This window comes from Talaromyces marneffei, chromosome 4 (genome assembly GCF_009556855.1).
Source record: "Talaromyces marneffei chromosome 4, complete sequence".
In the NCBI taxonomy this organism is placed as follows: domain Eukaryota; kingdom Fungi; phylum Ascomycota; class Eurotiomycetes; order Eurotiales; family Trichocomaceae; genus Talaromyces; species Talaromyces marneffei.
The window spans coordinates 1,572,752-1,588,715 of NC_072351.1; the positions used below are offsets into that span (position 1 = coordinate 1,572,752).

The 15,964-nt window shown below is 47.3% G+C and overlaps 7 protein-coding genes across 7 annotated transcripts; 3 read left to right on the forward strand and 4 right to left on the reverse strand.

Moving 5' to 3' along the window:
- Positions 1-526: 526 nt before the first annotated feature.
- On the reverse strand, positions 527-2,241 carry EYB26_005620 (uncharacterized protein; the record flags this gene model as incomplete). Its single annotated transcript, XM_054264904.1, has 5 exons — positions 527-1,027; positions 1,093-1,245; positions 1,300-1,743; positions 1,801-2,037; positions 2,083-2,241. 5 exons carry the CDS (start codon positions 2,239-2,241, stop codon positions 527-529), a joined length of 1,494 nt encoding a protein of 497 aa, XP_054120879.1.
- Positions 2,242-2,897: 656 nt separating this feature from the next.
- EYB26_005621 (uncharacterized protein) lies at positions 2,898-4,320 on the forward strand (the record flags this gene model as incomplete). The annotated part of the gene is made up of 2 exons (XM_054264905.1): positions 2,898-3,198; positions 3,254-4,320. 2 exons carry the CDS (start codon positions 2,898-2,900, stop codon positions 4,318-4,320), a joined length of 1,368 nt encoding a protein of 455 aa, XP_054120880.1.
- A 288-nt stretch (positions 4,321-4,608) lies between these two features.
- Positions 4,609-5,420, reverse strand: EYB26_005622 (uncharacterized protein; the record flags this gene model as incomplete). Its single annotated transcript, XM_054264906.1, has 4 exons — positions 4,609-4,686; positions 4,745-5,112; positions 5,222-5,326; positions 5,417-5,420. The coding sequence occupies 4 exons, from the start codon at positions 5,418-5,420 to the stop codon at positions 4,609-4,611; spliced, it is 555 nt and encodes a 184-aa protein (XP_054120881.1).
- A 506-nt stretch (positions 5,421-5,926) lies between these two features.
- EYB26_005623 (uncharacterized protein) lies at positions 5,927-7,253 on the reverse strand (the record flags this gene model as incomplete). Its single annotated transcript, XM_054264907.1, has 5 exons — positions 5,927-6,149; positions 6,205-6,341; positions 6,396-6,674; positions 6,731-7,042; positions 7,146-7,253. 5 exons carry the CDS (start codon positions 7,251-7,253, stop codon positions 5,927-5,929), a joined length of 1,059 nt encoding a protein of 352 aa, XP_054120882.1.
- An 860-nt stretch (positions 7,254-8,113) lies between these two features.
- On the forward strand, positions 8,114-9,246 carry EYB26_005624 (uncharacterized protein; the record flags this gene model as incomplete). Its single annotated transcript, XM_054264908.1, has 5 exons — positions 8,114-8,199; positions 8,523-8,579; positions 8,636-8,735; positions 8,791-9,124; positions 9,197-9,246. 5 exons carry the CDS (start codon positions 8,114-8,116, stop codon positions 9,244-9,246), a joined length of 627 nt encoding a protein of 208 aa, XP_054120883.1.
- Positions 9,247-9,774: 528 nt separating this feature from the next.
- On the reverse strand, positions 9,775-11,982 carry EYB26_005625 (uncharacterized protein; the record flags this gene model as incomplete). Its single annotated transcript, XM_054264909.1, has 5 exons — positions 9,775-9,806; positions 9,871-10,853; positions 10,916-11,607; positions 11,668-11,878; positions 11,960-11,982. The coding sequence occupies 5 exons, from the start codon at positions 11,980-11,982 to the stop codon at positions 9,775-9,777; spliced, it is 1,941 nt and encodes a 646-aa protein (XP_054120884.1).
- Positions 11,983-12,972: 990 nt separating this feature from the next.
- Positions 12,973-15,919, forward strand: EYB26_005626 (uncharacterized protein; the record flags this gene model as incomplete). The annotated part of the gene is made up of 3 exons (XM_054264910.1): positions 12,973-14,477; positions 14,535-15,719; positions 15,793-15,919. 3 exons carry the CDS (start codon positions 12,973-12,975, stop codon positions 15,917-15,919), a joined length of 2,817 nt encoding a protein of 938 aa, XP_054120885.1.
- Positions 15,920-15,964: the final 45 nt, after the last annotated feature.

Sequence of the window (15,964 nt, forward strand, 5' to 3'; positions counted from 1 at the left end):
GCTCCTCGTGTCCATGCGTGCCATTGCTGCGATTGAGGATCTAACTCGCAACATTTCGCGGTCAGCCAGTATACTCTCAGGGGGGGCATGGCTTTTCCTCTCGAAGCCTCGGGATTGGTTTCTCATGTCTCGCTTTTTTGTTGTTTATTTAGTTCTTTTTTTTGTATCTCTTTTCGCGAACTGGGAAAGCGTTTTTGAAAGCATTGCGTGGTCGTTCTGCAGTTGTCAGCGGTACTTTACTGTAAGGCGTGTTCTCGGTTTTTTTTGTTGATATTCGGGTTGCTTGATACCCCTTGCCCATCAGATGATAATGATAGAGAATAAGCGAAAGAATTTACGAGAGCTTGATCTTATGTATAGATGCATTACAGCACTAATTCAGAATAGTGTTAGGAAACTAACCTCTGGAAGTTTTATCTAATACGTAGGTAATTAACTATTGTTTGAGTAATGTAAGTTTCCATTGAGTCAACCATATGCTTGGTTATGTTGTACTTGACCTCTCACACCTCTACCTAGAATACGTTCATTGCAATTCATCCATCATGTCCTCATCAATGTCAACATTCTGCTCTCTCTTCCTACCACTGAGTCCAGCAGCATCCTTTGAAGCGGCATCAGTGCGTTTTTGAGTTTTACGCAAATGGCTGATATACTCCTTGGCAAGTTCAAGTTTGCTATCGCTAGTTTGTATGTTCCGGATAAGAAGTTCTAGTTTTTGATGCTGTGACTGCAGTTGTTCCTCCAAGGAAATTTCAAGGTCGATGCTTGGTTCGGATTGATCTGTCAAGAAACGGAGCATTGAGGTGTTGGGGTCTTTTGATGGGTGTATCAAGGAAGTTGAGAATCCTTCTTGAACTGCGAGAGCCACGATGTATCGTTCAGTTTCTCGCACGTCCATACTGTTCGACAGCGCTCTCTGGGAGACATCTGATGTAGTGACTGCAGCAAAGGTGTCGCCGAGACAGCGCACCGCCTTCTTGCGGAAACTCAGGAGCACTTGTTGTACAAGGCCGTAGTTATTGTCCTCCATGCACGGATGATGTCAACTCTTCAGAAGTGAATTATGTTAGCAGGGAATATAGGACTTACGGTACGCCATATCATGTCCCCAACTTGCGCTTCGCCTCTCAATCGTTCCCACTTTCCTGATATAAAGGCTGTCGCTAATGCATCATAAGGGCGTGCTAGCGCTTTGTATGTCTTCAGTGCAACAGGCGAGGTGATCTTGGGTACTGACGCAATCTTGGAATGTTTAGTTAAATATATCTCAAAATGAGGAGATTAGAGAAATCCTACCATGCCCTTCTCAAGAAGATTCACCAAAACCCATTTTTTGTACGCTTCAACCATGATCAAGCTAACAGCATTCACCACGGGACAAGATATCACAATGCTTAAGAAATGACGTGCTTTGCTCCATTCCTTCAGTGCCATGTAAACCATTCCACCATAGAGGAAGTACTGAAGATGATCCGCATATGTGAATTTCATCGGTGGTTCAAACAAATACGAAGGGGTGGCTGCGTTGTTTTCCGATCCCCCCTGTGAATGCTGTATAAAGAGCCGATCTGCTGCACTCGGGATGGTAAATATCGTTCGATCAATGACTGGGCATGCGATCTTGTATGCCTTGGCCAACAGGCACAGACGAGTCAGGTATAGATGGGCAATGGTAAAGCTGGCACATGTTGGATCCATTCGAATGATTGAGTCTCTGATAGGGCGAATCGCAAGGAACGGCTATTTTGATAACCATCAGTTTCCAAATATTTCTTCTAGCTTTGATATGAGTATCACCTTGTTATCGATTTCAGCCGCCCTCGAAGCAAATTCTAATATGGACCGCCATTCGCTTGCTGCACATCGAATCTGATTCGGGTCGAACGTTTTCAGTAACAATACCGTCCTCGACCAAAGCAAGTTGCCAGGTTGCAGATCCTCAGGTTCCACATTATGGCCTCTTTTTCTGATTCGGTTGATATAGGAGTGTAAAACGAGGAGATACGCCAGGGAGTGGGTTGAAGGATCAAGAAGCTACATCCCTTAGTGACTTCCGCGTAAAGAAGGATCTAGACTCACATCAAGTAGACTTTGGGCTTTCTCTGAGCTGTCGATAATACGGGAAAGATGTTCGCGTGTAGCAATCAGGAATTCATAAGCATGCGATTCGTAGGCTTCGTGAGAGGTTGTGTCCGCTGGCGGAGGGAAAGAGCGGAGTCGATCAATAACATCTTCCATGTTGACTGTGGGAACGAAGGCCTCTGAAGATAAAGATGGAAAACAAGCGAATAGCTAGCTGGTGACAAATATTCCTTGGATGTCACACAAGAATTCTCTAGCCAGCAGCTCTTGACCTGTCTTCCCCAAGCAAGTTGTTGAAGTTGAAGTGAGTTGATGTTTGTTGTTTGTTCTGCCTGTCCGGAGGATGCAACCAGCCATGCGTCATTGATAAGCGCACTCACCGCCTGCCTCATTGGTCGCGCTTACCCCGCGGAATTGATCCTCCAACTTTTTTTTTGCTCTTTTTCTTTTTCGTTGTGTGTTGTTCCTGTGTTACAGAAAGAAATATCAAAATTGTATATATGGACAAAAATTGTAGTATAGTTTGTGCTGAGAAGCATTCATTTACCAGTTTCATATTGCTGGTGTCAGACTCCAGTTAGTTAACTAACTAGTTATCAATTCGCTGTGTTGAGTCATACTGTAGGTACACCGGTATTCGGAAGGTCCACAATATAATTTCTTTAAGCATACTCTGTACATCAAGCACCCTAATTCAACACTTCATTGACCGTGAACGATTACTAGAAAACCATACATCTAAAAGGCTTAAGGGATACTACCCTTCAGACTCCCTCCCCATTATACTAAGTCCGCAGAGCACTACATCAACGATGTCTCTGACAGAGTCATCCGCCTCCGAGATCGCACAGAGCGCATCTATTGCCTCTCGCCGACTAGCTACAGTTTCGAACGATGGACGCAATTTCGCTCTAACAACGCTCCATGCCGCTCTGTCCGAGAAGCGCGATTATATTCTTCAAGCCAACGCGAAAGATGTTGCGTTGGCGACCGAGGCAGCGGCAAATGGCGAACTGAGTCAAAGTGTTTTGAAGCGGCTCGATTTGAGCAGACCTGGCAAGTACGATGATATGTTAGGCGGTATCTTGAGCGTGAGAGATCTTGAAGACCCAGGTATTTGAATCCTTCAGTAATCGAACATGGATACAATATGCTGAGATTTACGCAGTTGGCAGGGTTACGATGCGAACACTGTTGGACGACGGGTTGGTTTTAGAACGGGTCACTTGCCCGCTAGGAACACTTCTCATAATCTTTGAGGCTCGTCCTGAGGTCATTGCCAATATTGCTGCTCTAGCTATCAAGTCTGGGAATGCAGCTATTCTGAAAGGTGGAAAGGAGTCCACCGAGTCGTTTATTGCCATAGCAGAAGTCATTTCAGCAGCTCTTTCAAAGACCGAAATCCCTATTGCCGCCATCCAGCTCGTCAAAACTCGTGATATCGTGTCCTCATTGCTCTCACAAGATCCTCTTATTGATTTGGTCATTCCCCGTGGGTCAAACGAGCTGGTGCGGTATGTCAAAGACAATACAAAAATCCCCGTGCTTGGTCATGCCGATGGTCTCTGCTCTGCATACATCCACTCTGATGCTGATGTCTCGACCGCCGTGAAAGTCATTGTCGACTCTAAGACTGATTACCCGGCGGCCTGCAATGCTCTGGAGACTCTCCTCGTACACGAAGATGTCCTCGAAAGCATCTTGCCGGCTGTCGCCGAGGCCCTGCTTGCAAAAGGTGTTTCTCTCCGCTGCGACCGAGCTTCGAAAGCGGCTTTAACCAAGTCCCTTGCACCAGCACAAGCAGCTTTGTTACAAGATTCCGTTGATAAAGACTATAATACAGAATTTCTCGATCTGGTCCTCGCCATTAAGACGGTCCCGTCACAGTCTTCGGAATCGTCTGCCGTCCAGGAAGCTATTGCCCACATCAACGGACATGGATCAAAGCATACCGACATTGTCCTTACCACCTCTAGGCAAGTTGCCGATTCTTTTATGGCTGGAGTTGATAGTGCAGGTATCTACTGGAATGCCTCCACACGCTTTGCAGACGGCATGCGGTATGGTTTTGGCACCGAGGTGGGAATTAGTACAAACAAGATCCATACTCGAGGACCCGTGGGATTGGAAGGATTGACCATCTACAAATATCTTATCAGAGGCGAAGGTCATACTGCAGCGGACTATGGCGGGTCGGGAAGTAAACAATGGAAGCACCAGAAACTGGAAATCTAAAAGCCTTAGGCATCGTCATAATTTTTGAATGAATTTCATTAAAAAGGAAACAAGAACACTCGAGAAAATAGACAATGCACAAAATGATCCTGTTGAACTCGTCGACCATAAATGTAGTCCTGTCCCACCAATTGTGCAGTTTTTTGTAATTTTTTAGAGCACGGATATCCACCGACAAAGAGCCCGATAAAGTATTGCAATGCAATAGTCGTACAGATATGTAGGCGTAATTGGTTGAGCTCCGCGTCTTTGATTGTCTGAGCCATTCCTCTAGTAAACTCTCGTTCCTCAGACCTTGAAACCGCGAGAACGTCTGCGACCACGAGCACGCTCGAATTTGCGACCCTTGCTTCGCACATATGGTTTCTAAAATTTTCGTTAACAAGCTGGCACAATGAAAGTCACTTCCCCATTGTTTACGTACCTTGTGACTGTGAGGGCCCATGCCGAAGTGCTTGACGGCTTCCCGAGCGTTCTTAGGTCCACGGAGCAAGAGAGTGTTGGATCCAGTGGGGGCACGGAGAGCGAGCTGGTCGAGGGTAAGGATCTCACCACCGGCCTTCTCAATACGAGCGCGGGCGGTAGCGGTGAAACGAAGGGCGGCAACGGAGAGCTTGGGGACGGTCAACATGCGGTTGTCGTCGGTGACGGTTCCAACAACGACAACAGTCTTTCCCTTCTGTTCCTCAGTCACGTTGGAGACGATGCGAGACAAGCTGACGGGAGGTCGGTTTGTGCGGGACATGAAAAGGCGTCGGAGGACGACCTTGTTGAAGTTGGCATCGGTACGACCTGCAAGCGAAAAACTTTGTTAACCTCCTGATCTTTCCCTCTTCTTGACGTTCCAAAATTTTCTTCTCTTCTTCTTTCGCGCGTTCATCGAGTTCAGGGGAAGACATACGGGCCAAGAAGCGGTACAGCTTCACCAAGAGCTGAAGGTAGACGTTCTCGCTCTTGGGCGCCTTTCGGTGTGTGCTGCGCACATGGTGACGGTCCAAATCGATACCTGCCGCAATCTTAGCATTCGTTCTATATCAATAATACAAGAGCTCAATCCTCATGGTAGAGAGAATAACCCATTGTAGATGGTACATACCCATGGCTCCTGATGTGCGGTGTTGGCGTTCAAGTTGGTATCTGCCGCACGTCGAAAGGTCACTGATGAGATTGATTCTCTAAAATTCGAGATGGAACGGGTTTGTGTGGGCTGAGCCCTACGCTAGTACGCTTTCGTGCAGTGGGTCCTACAGCAAAGAGAGAGCCGAAGAGACAGGCACTAAGCCTAATAGAGAATGGCTGACAGCATATACTGCTTCTGATTGGCCATGTCGCATAGTATGTATTTATCACATTCATCTTTGATTTTTAGTATAATTACTTATAATGTTGTGTATTCAATACTCATTTAACTGAAGTTAGTTAATTAACTAACTAATTGCTGAATTATTCAATGCCAGCCAGAAGTAGTAGTTATATAGCAGACGATTACTTTATGGATCATGATTATTGATGCTAAATCACAAGATATAGACAAATGGGTTTTGTGATATGTGTGTGCAGGTTCTCGATACGTATCTCCAAACAAAATATTAGTGTATCTCTATTTCTACTCTTCCCGCATGCCGACGAGAAGATCACGTGTGATCTCAAAGCTAAGCCAACTGCTAGCCATGCTTGGTGCAACTTTTAATAAGTTGGGAACGATGCCTTTGTAAAGACCCTGAATACCTTCTTGACTTACGATGACCCTAACGGCGTCCCAGATGGATTTATATTGGTAGCCCATGCCAGTCATGGTATTGATTTGGAATCTGCGACGGAGGACATCACTGTAGTATTGTAATTAGTGACATGGCTCTGGTGTTAGAGCTTAAAATGACTTACAAAGGATAGGTGCATGTTTGAGCGACTGCCCCAGAGATAGCTCCGGCAAGGAGTTTTCGTGCTGAGCTGGGGTTCTTTTCTCCCGGAGGCGTGAGGTAAACACGGACGGACTCGTATACCATGAAGTTCAATCCAACCTATGTACGTTAGATGGATGTAAATTGCCAAAATGTCCTTCAGGGCCGACTTACATATGGTGCCACACCGGCTACCGTCGGGACAATACCCCGGTAAAGCGCAAGCATGCCGCCTTCATTTCTGTACATCATGACCATAGTTTCAAACATACCGGGCAACTTTTCGCCGGCCTTTCGTTGGCCCAAGTCCGCAAAGGAGGCAGACTGTATCGAAAGTCTGGTACGAACAATATCGAGAGGGTAGGTGAATGTGACGGAGGTGATTCCGGCAAGTGCTCCGCAATATAGTCGTTGTATAGGATTCAGATCAGCTCCCGGTGTTGCTTCTATAAACTAAACAAAACATTAGTATCACTTCACTTGTATGTCATGGCGAGTAGGCGCATTACCTTTTTGTAGAAATTGTAGCTTCCAAATTGCACTGCCGAGTATGGAATGATTCGGATACAATTGGTTCCATTCCCGCGCATGAAACCTCTCCATCCTTCCTCCTTCCGCATCTTGGCCAATGCCTTCCATATCGACAGTCTGTATTCTTCTCTGCCAACGCTCTGAATTTGAAGGAGGATTTTCAGCCTCTCGAGGGGTGAAACGATTGTTCTCGAGACGGCGCCGGCCACGCCGCCAGCAATGAAAGCGGCAACGACAGGCTCGGAAAGATAGAGTTTCATCCTTTGCAGGAAGGGTAATGTGACAGGCTTCTGAAGTTACGTCAGAAAAGGCAAGCGTAGCAATTTTTGCCATACAATATGGTCGAATGCGAAAATGCAAGGAAAAACTCCAGCTCTGTGTATTTTGACTTACTGTCGCATATTCACTTGCTAGAGTCGGTGGATGCGAAGACTCTTGAAGTTTTTCGCCATCCCTTCCCAGCTTATCTCCGTGTGCCGAATCCTGCCGATTGAGGCTCATTGTGTGGGAATGAGATTCGACTTCCTCGACGCAACAGCACTCTGCCTTCCTAAACCGAACTGTACGCCGGAATTGTAAATGGACGCCGTGTGTACACAATGGAGTTCGACAAGCTGGATCAACTAAGGTGCTATAACTCAAAAAGTCTTCGAATCGGCTAAGATGACCTTGTCGCTGCTAATTCCGGCCATGAAGGAAAATAGAAAGTACGTCGTAGCATAAAATAATTGCCAACTGGTTCAAGAAAACATATTCAAATGGGCCTAACCAGGGACACAAAGTATTTAAAATCTTCGGAAGCTGTACGATAGTGAGCTCGTGACGTGTGGTTGAATATGGATTGATCTGCCGTATGCCTTGCTCGCAACGTAATAGAGAAACGTTGACTGCTTCGTAATAATACAATTCGACGATCGACCGCGACGTGATTTGACAAGGGTGTGTGAATGAATGACAACCAGAAACGGCGCGCAAGTTGTGACTTCAGAGATGAAACACGCACGGATCGAGGCGACCTTGCCGGATAGTCGGTGGTACGTACGGTACTGGAATTACGGGACTGCTTCCGAGTTTCTTTGTGCCAGAGTACTCCGTACTCCAGTAGCCGCGTGGCTACGTAATGAATTAATTACTTTCCATTACAGAATACCTGTACCAGGTGTAATTTTCACACTCCTTTTCCCATAGAAGTGCCAAGACCTGTGACGCCCAGCTTGGCATTTAGCCGCCCAGTCTGCCAAAAGCTTCGACTGGCTGATTCTGTCTTCTTCTGTCCTCCACACAAAGTCGACTTCCTATCGACATTCATCTATCCATCCATCCCAACGAGAGCCGTCTCCTACTTCTCTGAAGAAGGCATCATGTCTCGCTCAGGTGGCACAACTCTCTACGTCACTGGCTTCGGCCACGGCACTCGAGCGCGCGATCTCGCCTACGAATTCGAACGGTACGTCCCAGCCGCCGATGGTCCACAACCACGACCTCCTCGACCCCTGCCCGATTGACTTCCATTCTCCCCCTCCTCGTATCTTTCGGCCAGATCTGTCGGCTTCAGAAATCGTGACGCGTTCTCATTACGCTCCTAAACGTCGTCCTTTTACCTCCTGCCCTAGCTATAGTGCGATAAAGATTCTGACGACGTCGAAACACCCTACTTTCCTCCCACCCATCGCTTTACTTACTCCATTTCATCGTTGACTACTTCTATATGTCCTATAAACGTGATCCTCCAAAGGTCAAGGTTGAAACTTGCTGACGAGAAGATTGCAGATATGGCCGACTTGTTCGGTGTGATATTCCTGCACCACGGACAGCTTCCAGTCGCCTGTAAGTATTCACCGTTCTATTCCGTGGGACCATCTACTAAGACGTCACCGGTCTAGGTTCGCTTTCGTAGAGTATGAAAGCCGTCGTGATGCAGATGATGCCTACCATGAAATGCACAACAAACGCATTGGTCGTGATGACCTACTGAAGATTGAGGTGAGTTGGACAGCTCGCTCATATAATTCGCTTTCATTTCTAACCCGACACTTAGTGGGCTCGCACTCCTCCATCTGCATCCTGGCGCTTTGACTCTGGCCGTGACCGTCGTCGAGACAGGACTCCTCCTCGCCGCGGACGTTCTCCCTCTCCTCGCCGCGGACGTGGTGATTACTCGCCTCGTAGGGATGAGAGACGTGACAGAGACTACGACCGACGTGACCGGGACCGGGACCGTGATCGCGAGCGCGAGCGTGAACGCGACCGGTCTCGCAGCCCCGATGACCGTGACCGGGACCGAGACCTCAAAGATGATCGTGACAGACAGGAGGACCGAGAACGTCGTGATGACGAGCACGACACTGCCACAAATGGAGACGACAGAAAAGGTAAGCTTGTCACTGATGCATTAGGCTCCTGAACTATTTTTGACTTTGAATGCTAATTTTTCTCAAAATCAGCCCTCGAACCGCCCACGTCAGGTCATGATGAACTCGACACAGCCGAGTAAATCTGATGCGCCAAAAATTCTCTTTATCATCGGTGCTCGGTAGGCGTTCCAACTACATCTATCTACCTCAAGTATTTCCTTGCTGTAGCGATCAATTGCGCTTTATCCGTCGGTCCATCTTGTTTGCGCCATTAATAAAAACAGAACCCACCACGAGCAGGACGGCAAATGATAAGGGTAAAATTCTCCCTCGTCGCTAAGCCATCAAAATCTTTTCGTTATCTTTGGGGGTCTGTATACCTTTTCGTAAACTTACAGGTTCTTTTTCTTTTCTCTTGCCCTTGACAGTTTTCTTGCCTTCATGTCTTGTGTGAAATAAAACGTATTACTACTCTTCACAAAATACAACTACAATTGTACCAACACAGAATTCTGTCTTTTATAGCCCATATGGTCACGGTTACAATGTACTGCTATTCATCAAACACTACCTAAAAGCTGAATCGTCAAGGAGATCAAGGGTAACTATGCTTTTCTTTCAAAGAAAAAAGTGCTGTTAAAATGCGAGAAAAGGCAAGCTAACACATTTCACATCTTCTCGAAAGTGGCCATCAATGAACCTATAGACAACATTAGTATTTTCAATCCATGACTGGCGAGTTTGGGTATATATGATTCGCTTACCAATAAAAGTTGTGACAAGCCGAGACCTGACTTGGCAGATATCCTCAGGCACCAGCCAGATAGTTGCGCCCATTTTTCTGGCAATACTGATACTGAGTTTTGCATTTGCATATGCATCCTCAGGAGTGCGTCCCGCGGTAACCAAGTCATAATCGACATAGCTGCTCTTCATGCCACTCAAGACATCCAAAAGGAAAATACCGGTGCCGATAGACCCATCCTTGAAGCTGCGTATAGTCGATTTGCCGCCTCCCTTTTGTGACATATCATTAGCCCACCGAATCATTTCGGCATCCGTGATTTCACGCTTGCCCAATCGCTGTGCTAGGGAGGATAGAGTGTTCGTGATATCTTTTCGCATAAGCTGCCACACCAAGCCCAATGTCAATGTTCGTTGCCCATCAGTGATATCAGCACCTTGAATACCGACGAGGGAGAAGCGGTTCTGTTTTCCAAGTTCGATTGCGTAGTTTGTGTTCTCCACCGCCTTAAAGCGGAGGATCTCTCCACCAGAAGCTGGAAGCTTGTTGACATGTCTCCAGTTGACACTGCCAGGGATAACCTTGTCGTAAGCTTGAAGAAGAATTGTGCCGTCTCGAAGGTCGTCGAAGAGGGAGTTGACAGCGGGCTGCACATCCAAGGAGTTTAGCCACAAAGTGAACACGCGGGCCTCTCTTTCGCCTTCTGCATCGAAGTCCTCCACCTCGAGCTTCTCTTCCTCTGTGATAGGGTCCAAACCAGGGTGAGTGTTGAAAAGATTGGCAACGAAGGCTAAATTGAGTTTGGGGTTACCAGCGACCAGTGATGTCGGAGTCAAAAACTTGCGGCAATCTAACCTCTCCGCGTTGGTCAAGACCTGTTCGGCGCGTTGCAACAGATCTCTTGTCTGCAAAGGTGATCGAGAACATAGATCCGGTGCAAGTTGGTTAAGCAATACAGTGTAGTTCTCTCCATCTTTGACATCGGTGGAAAAGTTGTTGACCCTATATTACAAAATTCAGAGACCGAATAGACTTAGTAACAAGCAGTCAGTTCTTCTACTCACCTTCGTTCCCATTTCGCATTCTTCAAGTGATAGTTGAACCACCGAAGCAGGATCTGCTCAGGGGGTAGTCGTAAGAACTGCTCCAGAGTCTCATCCTCCTCAAGCAGCCGATACAACTCGGGATGTAGCTTAATGTCAATCTTTCCCAAGAGACCACGACGAATGATCTGCCAAATCAAACCCAGAATCAAATGTTCTCTAACCTCAATAATGTCACCGCTTCCAATGTTGACGACTGAGCAACCGATGCCTTTTGCGGAGTTGATAACGATGTTGTTATTCTCTGTCATGTGGAAGGCGTTCAATTGTTTGATCTTGGTGCCCTGTTTGTTCAAGACACGTTCATCAATGGTATCCGGCACGCTGTCATTGATAAGCTTTGCTAAGACCAAGCCATCCTTACATTTATCAAACATCTCGAAGGTGTCGGTTGGGAAAGGCAGAAGATTGCCAATGTCTGGATCGCCGGCGAGGACCGCATTAATGTGTCTCGTAAATTCGGTTCTCTCGTCCTCATTGATTGTATGTGTCACGTTTGCGGATGAGCCTTGGACGTGGATCTTGCCGCCGATGCTTCCTTTGGATACATGGCGAGAAGAGCCGCTGACAGGGCCTGCACCGGGGCTGGCTGCTTGAACTGGATTTGGTACTTTGGCAGGTGCTGCACCGGCTCCTCGGACCTTGGAAATGAGCTTCGGGAATTAATTAGTAATCCCGGATCAGAGAGTGTATTCATGAAGTGTCAACCATACATCGACATAGTCTTCAAATTCCACGCGGCGTGAGCTGTCGAGCTCCACCTCCTTGAGAGCTGCTCTCACCACATCATAGGGCTGGCGCTCAGACTGCTGGGTTGCTTTGATCGCTGTCGACTCATCAAGGTAGCCTTTGTCATCTATATCCAGCTTACGGAAAGCATCCTGTAAACCAAACAGTTCGCTTTGCGGAAACTCCGGGTATTTTCTAGATCATTGTAAGCACCCAAGCACCAGCACACATAGGATGAGACAGTGTAACAAATCGCGTCAATACATAAATGCATACCTTTGAAGTTTGAGAAAATTCATCGTGCGAATTTGCCGTGGTCGAATTCGCAAGGAGCGCGTTGGATGACGAACCAAACAAGGCGGGGTAAGTTCAAGTCAACCACACTGGAGGGAAGAAGAGAAAGTTCACAGAATAGAAAAAAATGGAAGAGGTCAATTAAAGGAAGACAAGATATCAATATTGCCTAAGAGTGGCCACAACGAGAAATCATGAAAAGGGAGAAAGTATGTAGGTAGGTGGAGGTAGTATATGTTGTCGCCTAGCATCGCCAATGACGCTGGCTGAGAAGGCTTAGACTTGCAGCGGACCCGTGGAAGGTGCCAAGGACGAACTTCGGGTGGAAGGTGGGCGAACTTTAGCAAGGAAGGAGCGAAGCCTGCAAAAGAGACTGGCGGGGCAGGTCGCGCCTGCCAATTACAGCGCCGGCCTCCTTCCTTCTCCCACACTGTGGTGTTGCTCTCAAATGAGGTTACTCAAGTAATTACAGACAATCATATCAAAGAGAAATCATATTAAGGTGTTGTACAATAGAATCACTGCGATACTCGCAGAACCCAGCAATTGCCTTCTGCTGGCTATTTTTCGTACGCCGAGAAACCGCTTAACTCAATCCAATCGATGACGTAGCCGCGCTGAGAGTGCTATTAAGCCTATTAACGTTATTGTTGGTTGCGAGGGCAGCTCCCAGACTCCGGAGCATCATCTCGAGTGGGGTAGATACTAGTTTGTATGTTTTATGTCTACTTACTCGTGCTTTCACGTGGCTGCCAGTCTGGCCACCTTTCTGTCTTGTTTGGTTTGCTTTCAGAATCACGAGTGATGACTACCGGTAAACATCCCGACAATTTCCCATAGGTATCTGAGAGGATAGAGGCAGTCAAGCTAGTGAGTCCAGCCAGCTGTTGCCTCGCAACATCGGTCACAGTTCAGTTGAGTACGTTTAGCTTTGAACACCAATCGCAGACAAATTGGCTCGTCTACCACGATTTCCGAGGCTACAAAGGGTGATCATGCCCACTACGGACCCGAAGCCATCATTTCTCGAATCGATCTCACCGTGGTGTACAACTCGAAGCTCAACACCTCAGAATGGATCCGATAATGCTTCGGATACAGACACTTTGAGGCAAGGATCAGGACAGGATCATGTCACATCCCACAAGAAACGACTGAGTTCTCTGCGATACCCGCCTGATTGCCCGCCACTGCAAACGAGATGGTTTTACGCCGTAGATACGCCAAAATCGAAGCCGGCGTTCACCAGTCTGGAGAAGAAAGAGCCACCTAAGCCCTTTCCCCCGGCGAAAAAGTTCATTCCTTTCTATATTAAAGATTCTCAGTCGATCGAGAAAGCTTTCCAGCAACTCCTTCAGCAAGAAGTAAAGGATGTCCCAGATAATACAAAAGAGAACGAACAGACACAGTATACAGTCAAGGTCCCGGTAAACGAGGACTACCTGTATGATGTTGACGTGGAGAAGCGAGAACTAGGACCTGTGTACTGGTTAGGGCCTATCTATGAAGTGAGACGTGGAACGTGGTTCTTCCAAGAAGGCTCGATCCTCAGACCATGCGAAGAAAACCTCGCTACTCAACTCGAAGAGGGCTACTTGAAAATGAAGCCATGGCAACTCCAGAACTCGCAGAGCAAACCGGCATCAGGAGCCACTACGCTGCAAGACACAAAAACTCAAGCGGATTTGCCCATCCAAGAGCCGGATCCGGTTCATGGCATGACAGCCAAAAATATTGACGACGAACCGACAAGAGAGTGCTCAGACAGTCAGGGCCGGCCTGGCGCTTCGCATCAGTCGCTGCTCGTTTATCGTCTGTTTGGCTCATACATGAATAGCACCGTTACTTACCAAGATTCAACCGTGGCCTGGTTGAATTATGACGATTTCATGTCCCGCGTTAGCAGTACTGTCTACCAGAGATTCGGTGCTGTGGGAGGTACAAAGGTAGTGAGAGGATATGTTGAGCAAGGGGCCCAGAAAGACTCGGCAGACACCAAAGCCGTGCCATCCAAGAGTCCATCATCGGTGACTCTAGCTACGGTTTCGGGTGCTGGGGGAAAAGAGATTCCTCAGTCAGACCAGGACAAATCTACTACGTCGAACGACCCTCATGGAGTTGAGTCGGTGGGACTAAAATCCAAGGTCTTGTCAACCGGCCATCGAGCAACGTTACAACGTCAAATGTCTTCTCTCAATGGTGAGAGCGGAGACACTGCTGAACTTGAAGAAGAGGTGAGAAAACAGGAAGAACAGGAAATGGAAGACGCCAGAGAGACAGATGGTGAAGAGCGAGATAGAGAGATCGATCACCTCATTCTAGTTACCCATGGAATTGGCCAGCGCCTGGGGCTTAGACTTGATAGCATCAATTTCATTTCCGATGTCAACACTTTGAGAAAGACCATGAAATCAGTTTATGGTGCATCGCCTGACTTGCAGATGCTCAATTCACAGTTTTCGGATGCAAAGAATAACTGTCGCGTACAAGTTCTCCCAGTGTTAGTTCCCAATATTTTGTACTTTGCATTCTGACGACTTTCTGACAATTATATTAGATGCTGGAGATATCTCCTAGACTTTCCTCGCCAGGGTTTGCGCCAAAATCGCAAAGAGGCCGACCTTGCCGACCCTGATAGCTTGTCCTCCGAAGAAGAACAATACCCTAGCCTGGCTGATATCACATTGGAAGGTGTGCCTGCTGTCCGCAACCTGATCTCAGACCTGGCCATGGATGTCCTCTTGTATCAAAGTGGGTACCGAGAGCATATCATGGGCATTGTACAGCGGGAGTGTAATAGGATATTTCAGTTGTTCAAGGCTCGTAATCCATCTTTCAAAGGTTCGGTCAGCCTATGTGGGCATTCTCTCGGAAGTGCTATCATGTTTGATATCCTCTGTCGTCAAAAACAACGTTATCCGACAGGGTTTGAAGAAATGTGGAAAAGGCAGGTTCAGAAGAGCAGCACACACGGCTCAACGACTGAATATCCCCTGGAATTCGACTGCAAGGAATTCTTCTGCCTTGGCTCTCCGCTTGCACTATTCCAGATGCTGCAGGCGAAAACGATTGCGGGAAGATCGCTCGAAAAGGGCTCAATTGAGAGAAATTCGGCCCTATCTCACAGCCCTGGCGCAGCGGCTCCGCCTATAGGCGATCCAATGGAACAGGCAATCTTCGAGTTGAATCCAAGTGTGTCTTCTCCTAAATGTGACGAACTATACAATATTTTCCATCCTTCCGACCCGGTTAGCTACCGCCTCGAACCACTGATTACTCCTGCGATGTCAGCTTTGAAACCTCAGCCTCTGCCGTTTGTGAAGAAAAGCATTTGGACAGCATCTGGGCAGAGCTTGTCAAATATCAGTTCTCGCGTGGGATCGCTTTGGACGAATTTTACAACTGGCGTTGCAAGCAGCCTATTAAATCGTAGCTTGGGTATACAGTCCGATGGACCATCAGGCTCGACTCATTCCCGCACTGCTTCCCAGCAGTCGACGACGTCGGAGATGAACCCGACAGTCTCCAAAGTACCCGGCCATGAATCAGAATTCCCAACTCTTATAGATCCAGGAATGGAAACACTGTACGAAGGTTTTCAAAAAGCGAGGCGGAGTGATACAACTAGTGTCTCTGGAGACAGTAACGACGACGTTGAAGATCGCTCTCGAAAGATCAGGACCGAAGAGGCCAAAGTCCGCGCTCTGAATTCCAATGGCAGGGTGGACTACAACATTCAAGAGTGAGTTTTAACCATCTGTTTCACTCCCCGAACATTGATCGAAGAAATATTGATTGCATCAACTTGAATTTAGGGGCGTCTTTGATATATCACTGATCGCGAGTATTGCAAGTCATTTGAGTTACTGGGCGGACGAGGACGTTAGTCACTTCATGTTATCACAAATGTTATCAAGAATGCGAAGAAAACGCCAAAGATGAGCATTGCGTTTGGGAAAAATTCTTGATGCAACATCACAGGACGAA